We start from the raw sequence: 13831 nt of genomic DNA on the forward strand, positions 1-13831 counted from the left end.
AGAAATACGTTTAGTGCATGCACACATGCCTGCAGTCTGCTGAAATGCAAATCTGCCGTATTGCCGTCCTAATCCCCATGCATGACACACCAATAAACAGGGCTTTCTAATGCCTTCCATCTGTGTTTCAGGCCGCTTCCCACACTGAGCAGCCTGGGGGGGCTGGGCAGGGCTCCCTGTGCTGCACCCCCGCACGCAAGCAGATGGGCCCTGGGGGCACGGCAGTGCGGCCGCAGGATTCTCCCCGCAGGATTCTGCCCCCATGCACGCTGCTCTGGGGAAACTGTGGTGTTTCCAGGTGGGTGATGGCAGTGCGTTGCTCACAGGGCTGCTCCTGGACCAGAGGCCGCCTGGCTCCCCAGAGGTGATGAGCCACAAAAAATCAGGCTGCTGCTACTGGCATGCAACATTGCCATGGTTGTACCAATGCAAATGAACAACTGCCAGCTTCATGGGCGGGTGATGAGCCAGGAGCACTGGACTGAATGCTGTGGTCACAGCATGCCGTGCCTGTCTGCACCCAGGGCCAGTGCCATGTCCTAGCTGTGCTGCTGGGGCTCAGCCACCCACTGGAAGGCTGTGCAGTGAGCGCTGCCCCAGGCAGACAGACACTGACCTCAGTCTGACCAAAGCTTTGATATTTTCAGCTCTTCCTGCAGACGACCACGGGCATATGCTCCTAAATGCATTTCCCCAATTTACTTTGGTGCTTCAAGACCCACTTGGCTTACATCAACCATGGAAAAATGTAATTCCACCCACGCCTTCTGAATTTAGAATGATAAAGGATCGGCAGTGATGTCTGGAGTGGGACAGCAGATATTACACACATCTTGCTTACAAAGTATCTCTGGTTTTCATGAAATAAGTTTGTTTTCCTCCCCCAGCCACTGATGAGCACATGACAACCGTACAGAAGAAAAGCTCAACTCCTTCGTTCTGCTCACATTCACTCAGCATTTGCTCTAATCAATTATCTTATTTCATGCAATAAGAAAAGAATGAGATTCCTGTTACGCAGCCATAATCAGTTACAGTATGAAGCTGCGTCTGTGGAACATTTCTGATTTTGAAAACAAATCACGTGCTCTGCCATTACATTTCTCTTGTAGAACGCTGGGCTGTTACCCAGCTTGGCTTTTTCACCCCTCTCCAAATACCGACGGCACAGTCTCACTGCAGCTCCATCCTACACCGTAAGGAACACATCTACCCACGGAGCCAGACTCTGTTTTTGTGGTTTATTGAAACGTAAAAGCAGAAGCGGATGTTGCCTACAGAAGAAGAGGAGCAGAGGGTGCAGAGCATGGGAGTGGGCATCTGTGGGTAAGGCCCTGCCGTCACACGAAGGGCTCAATGTTGATCTCCAGGGCAGAGCAGGGCATGGTGAGCTCGAACTTGGTGATGACGTCGGGGTGCAGCACTCCCAGCTTCCCCACGCTCTGACCTCTGGCAAAGATCTCAGCGCAGCGCCCAGGGAAGAAAGCGGAGCCTGTGAAGAAAGCGAGAGAAAAATCAATATTTCTCTGGGCCAAGGAAGTCAATAGGCATTTACCATGGGGAACAAAGCACTCACTATTAGGCAGCTCTGTGTGCTGAGATGCTAAGAATAGGCTCTCACTTTCTGCATTAGCAGCTGCCATGACTGATAGCAAACGAGGAAACACTTTGAGTTAAAAATAAAACGTGAAGCCCAAAGCGTGGGCAACTTTTGCACTCAGTTATTTTGACTGTGTTATTTCTTTAGCGGGAATACGCACAGATAACTGAATTCAGAGGGACAGCGAGATGGGCTTTCTGGGCTTTGGGTACTACTGAACACCAGAATGTTTCCCACCTGACTCTGTTTAAGGAAATGGAGCTCACTGGCACCTACGGGTCGGCAGCACGTCATGCCTGAGTACACCTCACATAACTGGGCACGAGCTGCATTCCTCATCTGCAGGATGAGGAGGTAACACATGGTTTTCCCTAGGGAAGAATGATGGAATGCACATTTGGAGCTGGGAAACTCGTCACATGGGAAGAACCCTTCCCAACTCCTTCTGTGGTCATTTCCAGCGTGATCGGAGTGCTGGGATGCTTCAACAGCATCTGCATCAAACCTGAAGGGATGACTTCTGCCTTTTAAGCTGAAACATGAAGCTAGTGTATTTTATTGCTGTTTATTCCTTCCTTCAGTTACTGTAACCCTGAGAAGAAAGTGAGGGCTGGTTGTAGGAGCACAGCTCAGGGCTCACTGCCAGCAGCACTGCAGGCAGTGCAGGGAGCTCAGGGAGGGAGGAGGGGATGAAACACAGTGCTGGACCCTGCAGTTCCTCCTACACAAAGCCTCTGCACTGTGCTCCTACAGCAGCATCCTGCAGAGAGGGTCGGACTCGCTTCTGTACTTCCACTAGGAAATCAGTCAGCGCCAGACAGCAGCACATCCAATGCCCTCTACCTTACTCTGCATCTTTTTCTCAGTACCCTAAATTCCAACAAAGCATCTTCTATGAGAATAGACAGTGGATGGGAATGAGGAAGCTGTGATGCTGCAGCTGGGGTGCATCCCTGCAGCGCCAAATTTAAAAAAGGGCCAAAATTAAACTCAAACTTCAGGAACATTTCGTACGCTCATAGAATGGCTGGGGTTGGATGGGACCTTAAAGCCCACCCAGTTCCAAACCCTGTCATGGGCTAGCTGCCCCTAGGCTGACCATCCAGCCTAGCTTTGTGCACCGTGAGGGATGGAGCACCCACAGCTGCTCTGGGCAGCAGTTCCAGCGCCTCATTGCCCACTGTTGACCTTTGGGGGGACCCAAGAGGATGGCTGCAGTTCTCCCACATTCAGACAGACCAGTAGGGGAACACAAAAGTCCCAGGCATCTCAGCTTTATTTGTATCACAGTAACATGAAGTAAGGGTTGTTAATAGAAGTATTCTGACCCAGTGTATTTTAGGTGATCCATTTCAATCTTATCCCTGAGCACAGCCCTGCTGCCTGCACTGGGCACAAAGTGCCATTATCTGACCCTGACTCTCACCCACACATGACTCTTCCCAAACAGACACTTCCCACTGCCACGCTGCAACGCCAGTGTTAAAATAAAACTTGACGGAACACATTTAGAAAAGAAACAAACGCCGTGTGTACAGATCGCTCTGCAGACTGTGGGTGAAAACACAGCCTAAAAATAAAGTACCCTTGCAGTTAGTGGTAAAGGCTTTCCTCTCTGTGAATAAAGCCAGTATTGTGCCAAGGATGTGAGGAGCACAGTGACGTTCTTTCAGAAACGCCTGTGTGAGCTTACCCTGGCACAACAGCAAGAACTGAACACATGGTCATAAAGCTGGCATGCCACTGCAAAATTAGGGAGAAAAAAGCAAACAAATTAACAAAAATGTTGACAGTAGGGTTAATTAAAAAACTGAGTCTGAGTTGAGCTCGGTGCAGCCTTGGGAGAGTTACTTTTTCCTCACACATCCATCCCAGTTACATCATGTGACTCAACTGGTTTTAAACGTTAAGCATCTGAATAGGGTCTAACACAACTGCGCTGAATCAAATGCTGCAAACCCAGCTGTCATCCCTGCATCCTTACAGCCGTTAAAAAACAAATTCCTTGTTACACTTTCACCTGTAGCACCCAGTGAGCTGCCACTGGGCCACAGGTTTCCCAGAGGCCAGTTCTACTCTGGGCGTAACCTTGTGGTCAGTGGGGTCAGGAGAGCACCGAGCTGCTGCCATTCCCAAGATCTGTGCTGTTTCCCATAGCGTGAAACAATTTTGTGTTTCGGGCCCAAGAAAGGGCATGGGCAGCAGTCAGCCTTACATTAGCAGAGCACAGATGGGATGGGGCATCTGCTGCCTGAGCATGTGTAATGCACATTGGAAGCCAGTGGCAATTCACTGCGTTGTATCAGAAGCTGTATGTTTAATGATTACATCACAAAGCCAAGTGCTGAATCAGCTATAAGCTGAACAATGGCAAAATGTGCTCCTTCGTACCGTAAGCTTACAGCACAACTTCAGAACACGTAACACAAGCAAAGAGACACCACTAAGACTTCCAACCACAGAACAGAGGCGATGCTCTCCTTCTCCCCATGTCTGCAGCTTCACATGTTCCAGCCAGCACTGGCCAATGACCACAATGCTATTTGATTTGATATTCCTTGCAGAAAAGGAGTAAAAATCTCATTAATATCAACAGGAAAAAATTTACTCCTCAAAGTTTGTGCAACAGAACCTTCAAACCACCTCTTCTCTTCCAGCCTAGAAGGGTTCACTGCTCATGGGATAACCCACAGTGCATGTGGTGCTTTGCAGACACCATTACTCCTGACTGGAAGAGGTCAGACAATCAACAAATACAAATAGAAAAACCTGTTAAAAGCTTTAGGTTCCCATCTGTCTGGCTAACACTTGGCTCCTGCACCAGAGAAACATGAGCCGAGGAATAGTTTTACAGACAGTTTACGAACACTGGTTAATAATGAAACTATTATTGTGATAATTGGCTGCACTGTGGAATGCCTCAGTATATTCCTGCTTGCCAGAACAGCCTCTGGGCCACATCCAGCAGATGGGGGCCTAAGGGTTCCCTTTGTAAGCAGCTCCCCTACAGCCCAACAGGCAGCAGGTGAGAGAGGTGGGCTCACACCTGACCCTGTGCTGGCACACACACACACAGCTCTGCTAGGCTGCTACAATTAAGAGCCAATTTCAGATCACAAAGAACAGGTGTTGAAAAGGGAGCCCATAAAGGAAGATTAAGAAGAAACATATACACATAGAAGCAGGGAAAAACGTATGGTGAAGTTGGAGGTGTGATTTGAGTGAAGTGCCAACCAGCACTAGAAGAGAAGTGAGAAGGAGGCAGCTCCTTAGGAGGATGGATGGAACTGCAGCAGGGCCCACAGCAACAGCAGCCCACAGGTGCTCCAAAATAACAGGTATGCTTCTTGCTTTGTATTTTCCTTGTGGTCTGGAGGAAATGGTAATAGTGCCTCAGACTCTGAGGAAGCTTATGTGTTGTGGGCTGGGCCTTTGTGTTAGTTTTCAAAGTAAGGTATAAAGCCTTAAAGAGCAAAGGTTGTGTGAAAGATATGAGCTTATGCTGCTTTCCACGTATGAGGAGTCAGCAAAAAAGGCATGATTACTTTGTTTGGAAAATGCCAGACCATAAGCTGGAGCTTACTCTTAAGTGTCAATGAAGCAGAAGTCAATGCTAAGTGTGCGTTGTTCTAGCTGCATACAGTGTCAAGAACTGTAAGGTTGTGAGGAGCATGGCCTTCCTGAGATAGGCTTTGGCTGGTCAGGGAGTTGCTGCAGAACATCCAAAGGCAACGCTGAGCATGCCAGGAGGTGGCTGCCTTTGTGGCTGTTGTGATCACACCCAATGCCTGCTCCTGTAGGTCTTATTGCCTGTGCTATCAAGTGCCTCGAGAGCCAACGTTCATTTAAAAACTGCAATTTACTACATCGTTCACTTCAGTGATGGCAAATCTATCGCTCTTCTGATATAATCCTGTCTGCTCCACACACAAATAGCTCTTCACAAACCTCACCTTGAAATCCAGCCAGGGATTGTATTGTCCTAGCTAATGGAGACTTGCACAATGTCAGAGGAAGTCAGAAGGTATGACAATTGAAATCCACCTTTTAATATGTCAACATTATAATTGGTAGTTGCCAGAAGGGGTGGGGTGAAATACAATATGCATTCCTGAAGAAGAGATGCCGAAGCCAGTCATGGTTTATGCTGATATATTACACAGAAGTGAAAGACAAAAGTTACTTCTCGTGGCTGCGAGTAAGAATTTAATTTCTAATGTTCAGTGATGTAGAAATAACACCTTTAATTACAGCTTCTGCAGGTTGTCCTCAAAAATCTGTAATTGCCTTTCTGTATTCAAGCAACTGTGATTGCTTTGGGGTAATTCTTTGGCCAGTAATCCAATAGAGCATGTAGTCTTTAGCACATTTTCTGGCTAATTGACCCTCAAAATGCTCGGAGTTCCCTGCACTCTTTGTTGTCAAACACCTTGCACAGTTTCTTTTCTGTGCTTTACTCTCCCTCCTTTTCAAAAAGAAATAGATTAAAGCAGTATTAGAGGCCTACAGTTGTGCTAAGCCTTCAAACCTACTCGTTTGTTCCTATAATTTGAAGGAACATCGGAAGCTGAAGCTTAAGAAGGTAATAGAGAGGAGCTCATGTAGCCTCCAAAGTCTTTCATCTTAATTCCCTGTCCCCGTGGTGAGAGGGCAGCTGGGTGACTACCTCACCCTGGCTCATCTGCTGAAGTATGTTACCTCTGCGACACTGTATGGAATTTAGTTTGGAGGGCAGTGGTGGCTTTTCCTTTTTTAGGATCAGGTTCTTCACATTTCTTACTAATTCCCTTTTCCAGCAGATGCACTTAAGTACAAAGTCACAGCATGCATCAGCATTGTTAAGAGGCAATCGCCTTTTCTCGTGCATGTATACAGTACGGTTGGGCTCTCAAAATCTTATGCAAAGACCTCCAAAACTGCAGCTACCTCAACATCACATCTTTCAACTAATATGAACTTGTAATACGTATATTTGAAATGATGCCCTCTATTTGCCTAAAGTTAAAAGCACAAACAAAATATCCTCTGTTGTAAACATTCCTATGGTAGTTTGCTGAATGTTAATTACTTCTGTAAAGCCTGCAACAAACTTCTTACTGTAAAGAGTGTGGAGAAATCATAACAGTGCTTAGACCCAGGCTCAACTGTTACAGTCGCCATTAAGAAATGGATGCAGCGCTAACCTGGGGACTGGTACAGCTAGCACTCTCCTCCTCTCCTTTGCCTTCAACACAGACTGGTAGAGGGTTCAGGCTAGCTTTATTTTTCCACTTTTGCTGTGGAAAAACAAGAGCAGTAACAGAGGGTGTTACTGGATGTCCAGATATGATCCAAGAACGTACCAGGTTTAGAGTTCCTTTTTAACCTCCTGCATTGTTCTCAGGACTACAATATTGTCAAAAGAATTTAAGATTATGTGGGTAACATCGCTGTGTTCCTGACTTTCCCAGTGGAAGGCAGTATTTGGGTGGAGGCTGAGGCTAAGGACATCCACACATCCTGGGTCACCAATCTAGGTAATGGGATTTCGGAAATGCGATGCTGAAGTACCAGCATGACTGCTTCAATGATCTGTACAGGAAAAATTTGCCCTGAGTAGAAAACCTAGAAATAATTCTATCAAATTTGTATCTTTTTTTCTTGAAATGTGTACTTGTGTACCAAGCTCAATAAAGCTGCATTTGTGAGGCAGCTCTGAGAAAACAACAATTCTATATTAGCCTTTAGCTAGACTTTAGGTGAATCATCACATAGCCAAGCTTTGTTTTTAGGCCAGTCCTGAAATCCGGATTTATCTGAAATGTGGGTCTGCCCTGTCTAGAAGTCCCACACTTTAGCTATTGCAACACAGCTAACTTCTCTGTTCCGGGATCTTTTTGTCCCTTTTCATATACGTAAAAGAATGATTCACCTTTTACATCAGTATTCCTCAGAAATAAAAATGAAACAATAAACCATACTCTTCATGGTAGGGGTATTGTGTACTCCACGTTGTGCAGTAAGCCAGTAGGTCTCAGCTTCTGGCTTGAACAAGAGCCAGCACTGTCAGCCTGCAATTCTGCTTTAGCGTGTCACATCTAGTTTGCATGATATGTATGCATTTCACACCCTTGATCAAGCCATCCTCCCCTCCAGTGACCTGATGCCACTTGCTGAGATAGACAGGGAGGTGGTTGAGTCACTGTCTCTGGAGGTGTTCAAGAAACACTCAGGAGATGTACTAAGGAACGTGGTTTAGTGGGGAAGTATTGGTGATAGGTGCGTGGTTGACTAGATGATCTTGGAGGTTGTTTTCAACCTTGGTGATTCTATGATGTGCTTTCATGGCTACCGGGCCCTAAATGACTTAATTATGTACTATTCCATAGTAGTTTAAGCTACGAATCTCAGCACCCAGTGAAACTGTCAGGGCCAGCAACCAAGGCTTCTCAAGTCTTGGTCAAGTCAATTCCTCTAACACAGGCAAATCTTAAGATTCTGCATTCATGCTGATGTAGAAGTTTGAGGTGAAAACCTTACAGCCTTCTGTTTAAAACTGTATTGCATACGTAATTGTGAGACATGTAAGTGATGTTAAATTTGATGTACATGATGTTAAATGAAGTGCTGTCTCTCTGCTCCTGTATCACAAAAATCAGACACCTGCTTAGCTACAGCCTCACAGCAGTCTGAAGATGTGGTAGCACATCCAACATCCATGTACAGCCCTGCTCACAACTGATGACTTGCACACTTGACGTGGCATTGTTATCAATTGTGCTTTGGGCTGATGCACCCCTCAACATCAGTTACACTGCAGTCAGCCAGCAGCATTACTCTCTATCTTTATTAAAGCAGATGCATATGTGGGAAAAGGTCATAACTAGATCTTAAAATAAGCTGTCTGCTTCAGAAACAAATGAAACAAGGAAAAAGAAGCCTCGCCCTCACAAGAAAAACCAACCAAACAACAAATGCAAGCCTGTGACGATGGGAATAAATAAAGCCAGAATTACTTTAAAAATAGAATCTAATGTATTTGGTGATTATTAAGACTGCAAGCTTAACAAGATCACTAATCACAGCATTAATGTTGTAGCAAAAATGTGATCAGCTGAGCACACAGCCTGCCTGTGTCACAGCAGGGCACCACACAGCAGGGAAGCAGCACTGCAGCCGCTGTTGACATCACTGGCGCTGCCCCTGCTTGCTGCACAAGGAGAGATGCAATTTGCTATTTCTGCTTACTAGGTTGGATGAATCATCTTTTATAGAGAGGGCTTTGCAACAGCTACATTGAAAATGCAGTCTGTGACAAAGCAATCATTCTGTATTTCAAAATCTAAGGAGAGAATATAAAAATGACCTAATTTTGTATCATATAATGTAAGCTATGCCAGGCTTTAAAACTCTTGATGCAAGGAAGATTTTAATCTTACGCTCGTTAAGATAAGTGATTATAAAAAAATATAGTTGCCCTTGCTGGTGGGGGTGGGCAGCAGCAGAATGCAACTCTAAAGAGGCCTGTACAGCAGAAGAATAAAGACTAAACACTGGGGGGACTGCCAAACCTCTCACTGCCCCACGATATGTCACAGTAACACAGTTCTCCTCTGCCTGACAGCAGTGCTGGCACTTCTGTAGTACAAGAAAAAATATTCATGTGCTGCTGGTATTTCCAGGTAAATGCTCTGCAAAACCAGAAACCAGTGATCTGATACTGATCTTGAGAAAAACATGATTTGGTAATTGGCAAATCTGAAATTCAGAGGATGTGGATACAGACAATTAGCAGCTGATACAGTTTTATGGAGAATGGATGTTGTCACAAAAATGTGATTCTACTCTTTCAAGCTTAAATTTGGTAGATAAATACAATAACAAGGACGCAATAGCAACTACAAGGTATCTGTGTTTGAACGGCCATTAAATGGATGAAAAACTGGCTAATATTTTCTAATGTGTTGCAAATGGTGCTTGAGGCTTCACAGTAAGATGTGCACGCTTCCTTCATTTATCTATGAGTAAATACGTAATTACTGACACTTGTGAATGATGCAATAGCTGCCAGGACAGCAAACTGAAAAGCCAGGACTGCTACTGAGTGCAACTGAGCTCCAGTTAATAAAACCAGAACAGGCATTCATAATGCCAAGTTCAGCACTAAACTTGTGTGCATGGTTCAATCTCCCAGTTCAAACTGACCACCAGAGAGATGCAGGGGCTCAGTGCTACATGTGCAACTCAGAATTAGTCCCAGACTTTCCTCCTTTTGTCTTGTGAATTGAGATTAACTTTAAATGGAGATTTAGACTCTGATCTGTTGCATAATTATTACTTTAAAAGCAAACTGATGTTCTTAGCTATGGAGATAACTATTACACCTCTAATTTCACAGCTAAACCTCATTAACTGAGAAGTTATTACCGTGATTTACTGTGGAATTAAAATTTTCTACACTTTACCACACCTTTCATTTAATTAAGGGCTGTAAAAATAAAGGGGAGCAATTTTTTTTAAAAGACAACTGTCAATTACTAAAGGAAGCAAGACTTAGTAGGCATTCAAGTATGCATTTATTAAGCAGACATTTATGGTGAACACAAACTGGCTGACTTCCCAGCCTTATTAAGCTGCTGACTACCCGAACACAATGAATGGCATGCAAATTTATCTAAAAAGATAAATAAACAGAAAGTCCAAAGCTTGAGCTGCAATTCACAAGAACAAATAAAGGAGCTGGTGCTGTAAGCCCACGCTATCCAGAAACTGTTTGCTTTCATGTGAGCAAGCAGCATTCGTATTCTCTGTGAACATATCAAGTTGCTTCATTTTCATAATGCATGGGCATTACTCTCTGTTTTCAAACAGGTTATGCTCAATTCATTTATATGTGCAAGGTATGGGAGACTCTCAGGAGGTACTGCAAAAATAGGGCTTTTTTCCTTCATATTTACAGTCACTGTCACTTTCTTATAAGGTAACAGAGTAATTATACCTTGTACCTTATGCCGTAGCTTTGAGTATTGTGCAAGACAATCTACCATCAGTATTTAATATGCACAAACTGCTTTTCTAGCTTAAGTAAAACTTTACTGTGAACCTAAGTCCCATGAGGAACACCTTTTCTGATCATGGTCCTGACTTCTGGAAGAGTCATCTAGGACATGGGATTACCAAAATGTTGCAGAAAACTTGCCTGTTTCTGCAGAGATAAAAGCTTGAAATTAAGAACAACTTCCAGTGTATTTATCAGAATGATGTTAGTTTTCATTTCAAAGAAAGTGAAACCAATTGAAATGAAAAAACTAATTCCATTAAATTCATTGGCTCTTTCCACTCATATTTATCACTTAAAAAGATTGATCCATACATCTTATGATATAGAATTTTGAGATAGCTTATGCAAGGAGGCTGTATTATGGAGCACAGGAAAACGTGAGGAAGGAAGCAGTAATTATACTCAGACTGTTCAATTATGGATGCCTAGGCTGTTCTAAAACAAAAACCAAAGTATTTTCTAGGTCAGTGATCATGGAATTCAGAAAGTCAGTCCCATGTGTTTTAAAACAGTGGGTAGCATTTCAGCATTCTGCCTTTAATACTTCATAATCTTCTGTATGTAGCAATAAAGGAAAAAAGTTTCCTCAGTAACTCTAAGAAACTGAAAAGCTCTGAGTGCCAAATGTACATATATTGAAATTGAATTCAGCCACTTAGAACCCTCCCTTCCTTAAGGCTGCTTTAAACATCTTTTCTCCACTTATTACCTAGCTCAGATTACACCAAACTGTAGTGCAAAGGCCAGGGGAACATCACAATTTCACCCATATTTTCTAGCATCTGCACTTTTTCACAGGTGTTGCTATGAAGGCAGAAAGGCTCTGACCTTTGGGTCAAATCACAGGGCACTTAGGTGTTGGTAGAACAGAAGGAGCTTAAATACTTATGATTTGAACATATGGGCCAAAGAAGAATATAGCTGGGGTGTTTCATTTTCCAAAGTGAATTTGGAAAGGAGGAAAATATGTGCCCAGTACATCTCCTCTATTTATTTTGTGTTGCTCGTACAAAACAAGGTTTTTCCCAGTGTTGGTTTTCCAACAATTATTGGAGCTGTTTTAAGCAGTTACACCAAGTACAAAGTGCTACCTTCAATACTAGTCTCAAGTTCTACTTAAGACTGCATACAAAAGTAGTATCAGTCTCGTAGGATAAATCCATTTCTCAGTATACAAATTTTAACTTGGCACAGTCAATAAGAAACACGCTCCATAAAGATGCATCGAAACAGCCGTGCCACATTACTGTCCTGAGTTAAAACCTCTGAAGTAACCAGCATTGCTCTTTCTGAATTATTTCAGGATGCTGCAGTCTCATAAGATGTTATAGGATATCTTTCTTTTGCTCAGCAATTGACCTTACTCCATCATCTGCTGACACTTTCTTTCATGCGTGCGTAATGCACAGATTGCAATGCAAGTTAAAAACAAAATCAAACAAACCTCTCTAGGCCACTTTGACTGAGTTACTTCTGCAGTCAGTATCTTTTCAGTAAGTTGGTGCAGTGACACTGCATTCACTTGGCACTATGAGTATCAGCCACCTGCATTGTTATTGAGGTTAAATTCCAATGTCAGTAGAACTGCAAGGGTTCTACATGTCATCCCAGGAGAGTTTCTGAATCGCTGCCAAAACAAAGCAGTAGGCACTTCCTTTTTCTGCTCTATAGCAAAGAGTTACAAGTTGCTTGTACTGTATTGCATAGGGCAAGGCATCACCTGTCCTGCACTCTATGCCATGAAGATGCAGGGATTTTTTTAAAGGTATGCTAATCCACAGCATCAAGAACAACAACACTAGAATCTAGAAATAACTTCTTCACTGTTAGGATTATTTGTTCATCTTCTTATTCCAGTTCCTCAGACAGTCATATCTAACTGAAACGCTATGGTACAGAATACAAAACATTTGCAAATACTTTTCTAAAGCAAACTTCATATGCATGTTTGAAAACAAGAAGGAATGTAACAGTTAGGTTTGACTGACGCATCAACGGCACCTGAGCACTCAGCTCCTTGATTTCTTTTAAATCCCCCCAAATAAGCTTTGTTGTTACCAGTTCTGTACTGTGTAGAATTATAACAAAAACTACAAGACTTTGAACAGCCCACTAGTAGACCCGGTAATCATATTAACAATATTAATTAGCAAACCCTTTGAATGTCTGCCTAACTAATACTGAGCCAAGTACTTTGTAGAAAAAATGGGAAGGGAGAGGCAGAGCTTGGGGGGGAAAAAATCATCACTGTATGACAGAAGCATGCATCAAAAATGGGCTAGGACACCACTTGGTTGAAGCGTTACGCCTGGCATTTCTGGCAGCACGCTGAAACAAGATGTGTACTGTAATGCCAAATTACAGGACAAATAGGTGAGCTTCTCAGGCTGTAGGGATCTTATACTGGTGCCACTGGTTTCAGTAAGTGCAGAATGGAAGCACTTTTTCAAGCTGAGCCAATTTACGTCATTATTTCATACCTCTGAACACCAATACACAGTGAAGTAAAATCACAGTCACTGCCTGTACAGTCTTTCTGCAGTGTAATCACTATGCTTTTGTTTAAGTTAAATGAATAGATTAATTGCTGCTGCTTGTTCTCTTGAGTTGACATCCCTGCTCCTACAATCAAGTCAGTCTGCTTTCTTTATTTCTTGCACACAAATGCACATAGAAGGGAGGTTGAGCACTTAAGGATGTTATTTTTAATTCATGTGCAGCTGACCCTGTATGGAGAATGAAGAGGTCTGTTATACAACTGCTTGTCTGAGCAGCCTGAAAGGCTCAGTCTCAAAGACAGCAGGTCTTCAAATAAAAGATAAATGAAGTGTATAGCTTCATGTGAATATACAAATAAGAGGCATATATAAATAAATGATATAGATAAAGCTATAAAGTAAAAGAACAGTGTAAGAAGTTGCCTTTTCCAGTTACTGTTAGCTGAAGAGAATGCAGTGGGTATGTAGCATACTCATTCATTTTGTGAATTCCTACTCACCTAATAATTAGGTTAATTTATCATAAACAGCCTGTGAAGTTCATAGCTTACAATTTACTATGATTTCTTTAAAAAGTTGTCAACTCATTGTTTATAGTAAGAATAAATCATAGAAAGACACCAAATCTGATTTGCTATCTGTGAATGCAGTTAATGCCTTTCCAAAATTATACATGCTGCCACACCACAGTGT

General features: G+C 43.1%; 1 protein-coding gene across 1 annotated transcript in view; it reads right to left on the minus strand.

Annotated features, from left to right (window-relative positions):
• Positions 1-1269: 1269 nt before the first annotated feature.
• FARSB (phenylalanyl-tRNA synthetase subunit beta) overlaps positions 1270-13831 on the minus strand; it is a gene marked incomplete at its 5' end in the record, with an annotated part of 32353 nt that continues 19791 nt past the window's right edge. Inside the window, one exon of the mRNA XM_079540031.1 lies at positions 1270-1492. Within this exon, the coding sequence (XP_079396157.1) occupies positions 1341-1492 (152 nt within the window). The 3' untranslated portion in view covers positions 1270-1340. The remainder of the gene's footprint in view (positions 1493-13831) is intronic.

Source organism: Tetrao urogallus (assembly GCF_951394365.1).
Source record: "Tetrao urogallus genome assembly, chromosome: 9".
NCBI lineage: Eukaryota > Metazoa > Chordata > Aves > Galliformes > Phasianidae > Tetrao > Tetrao urogallus.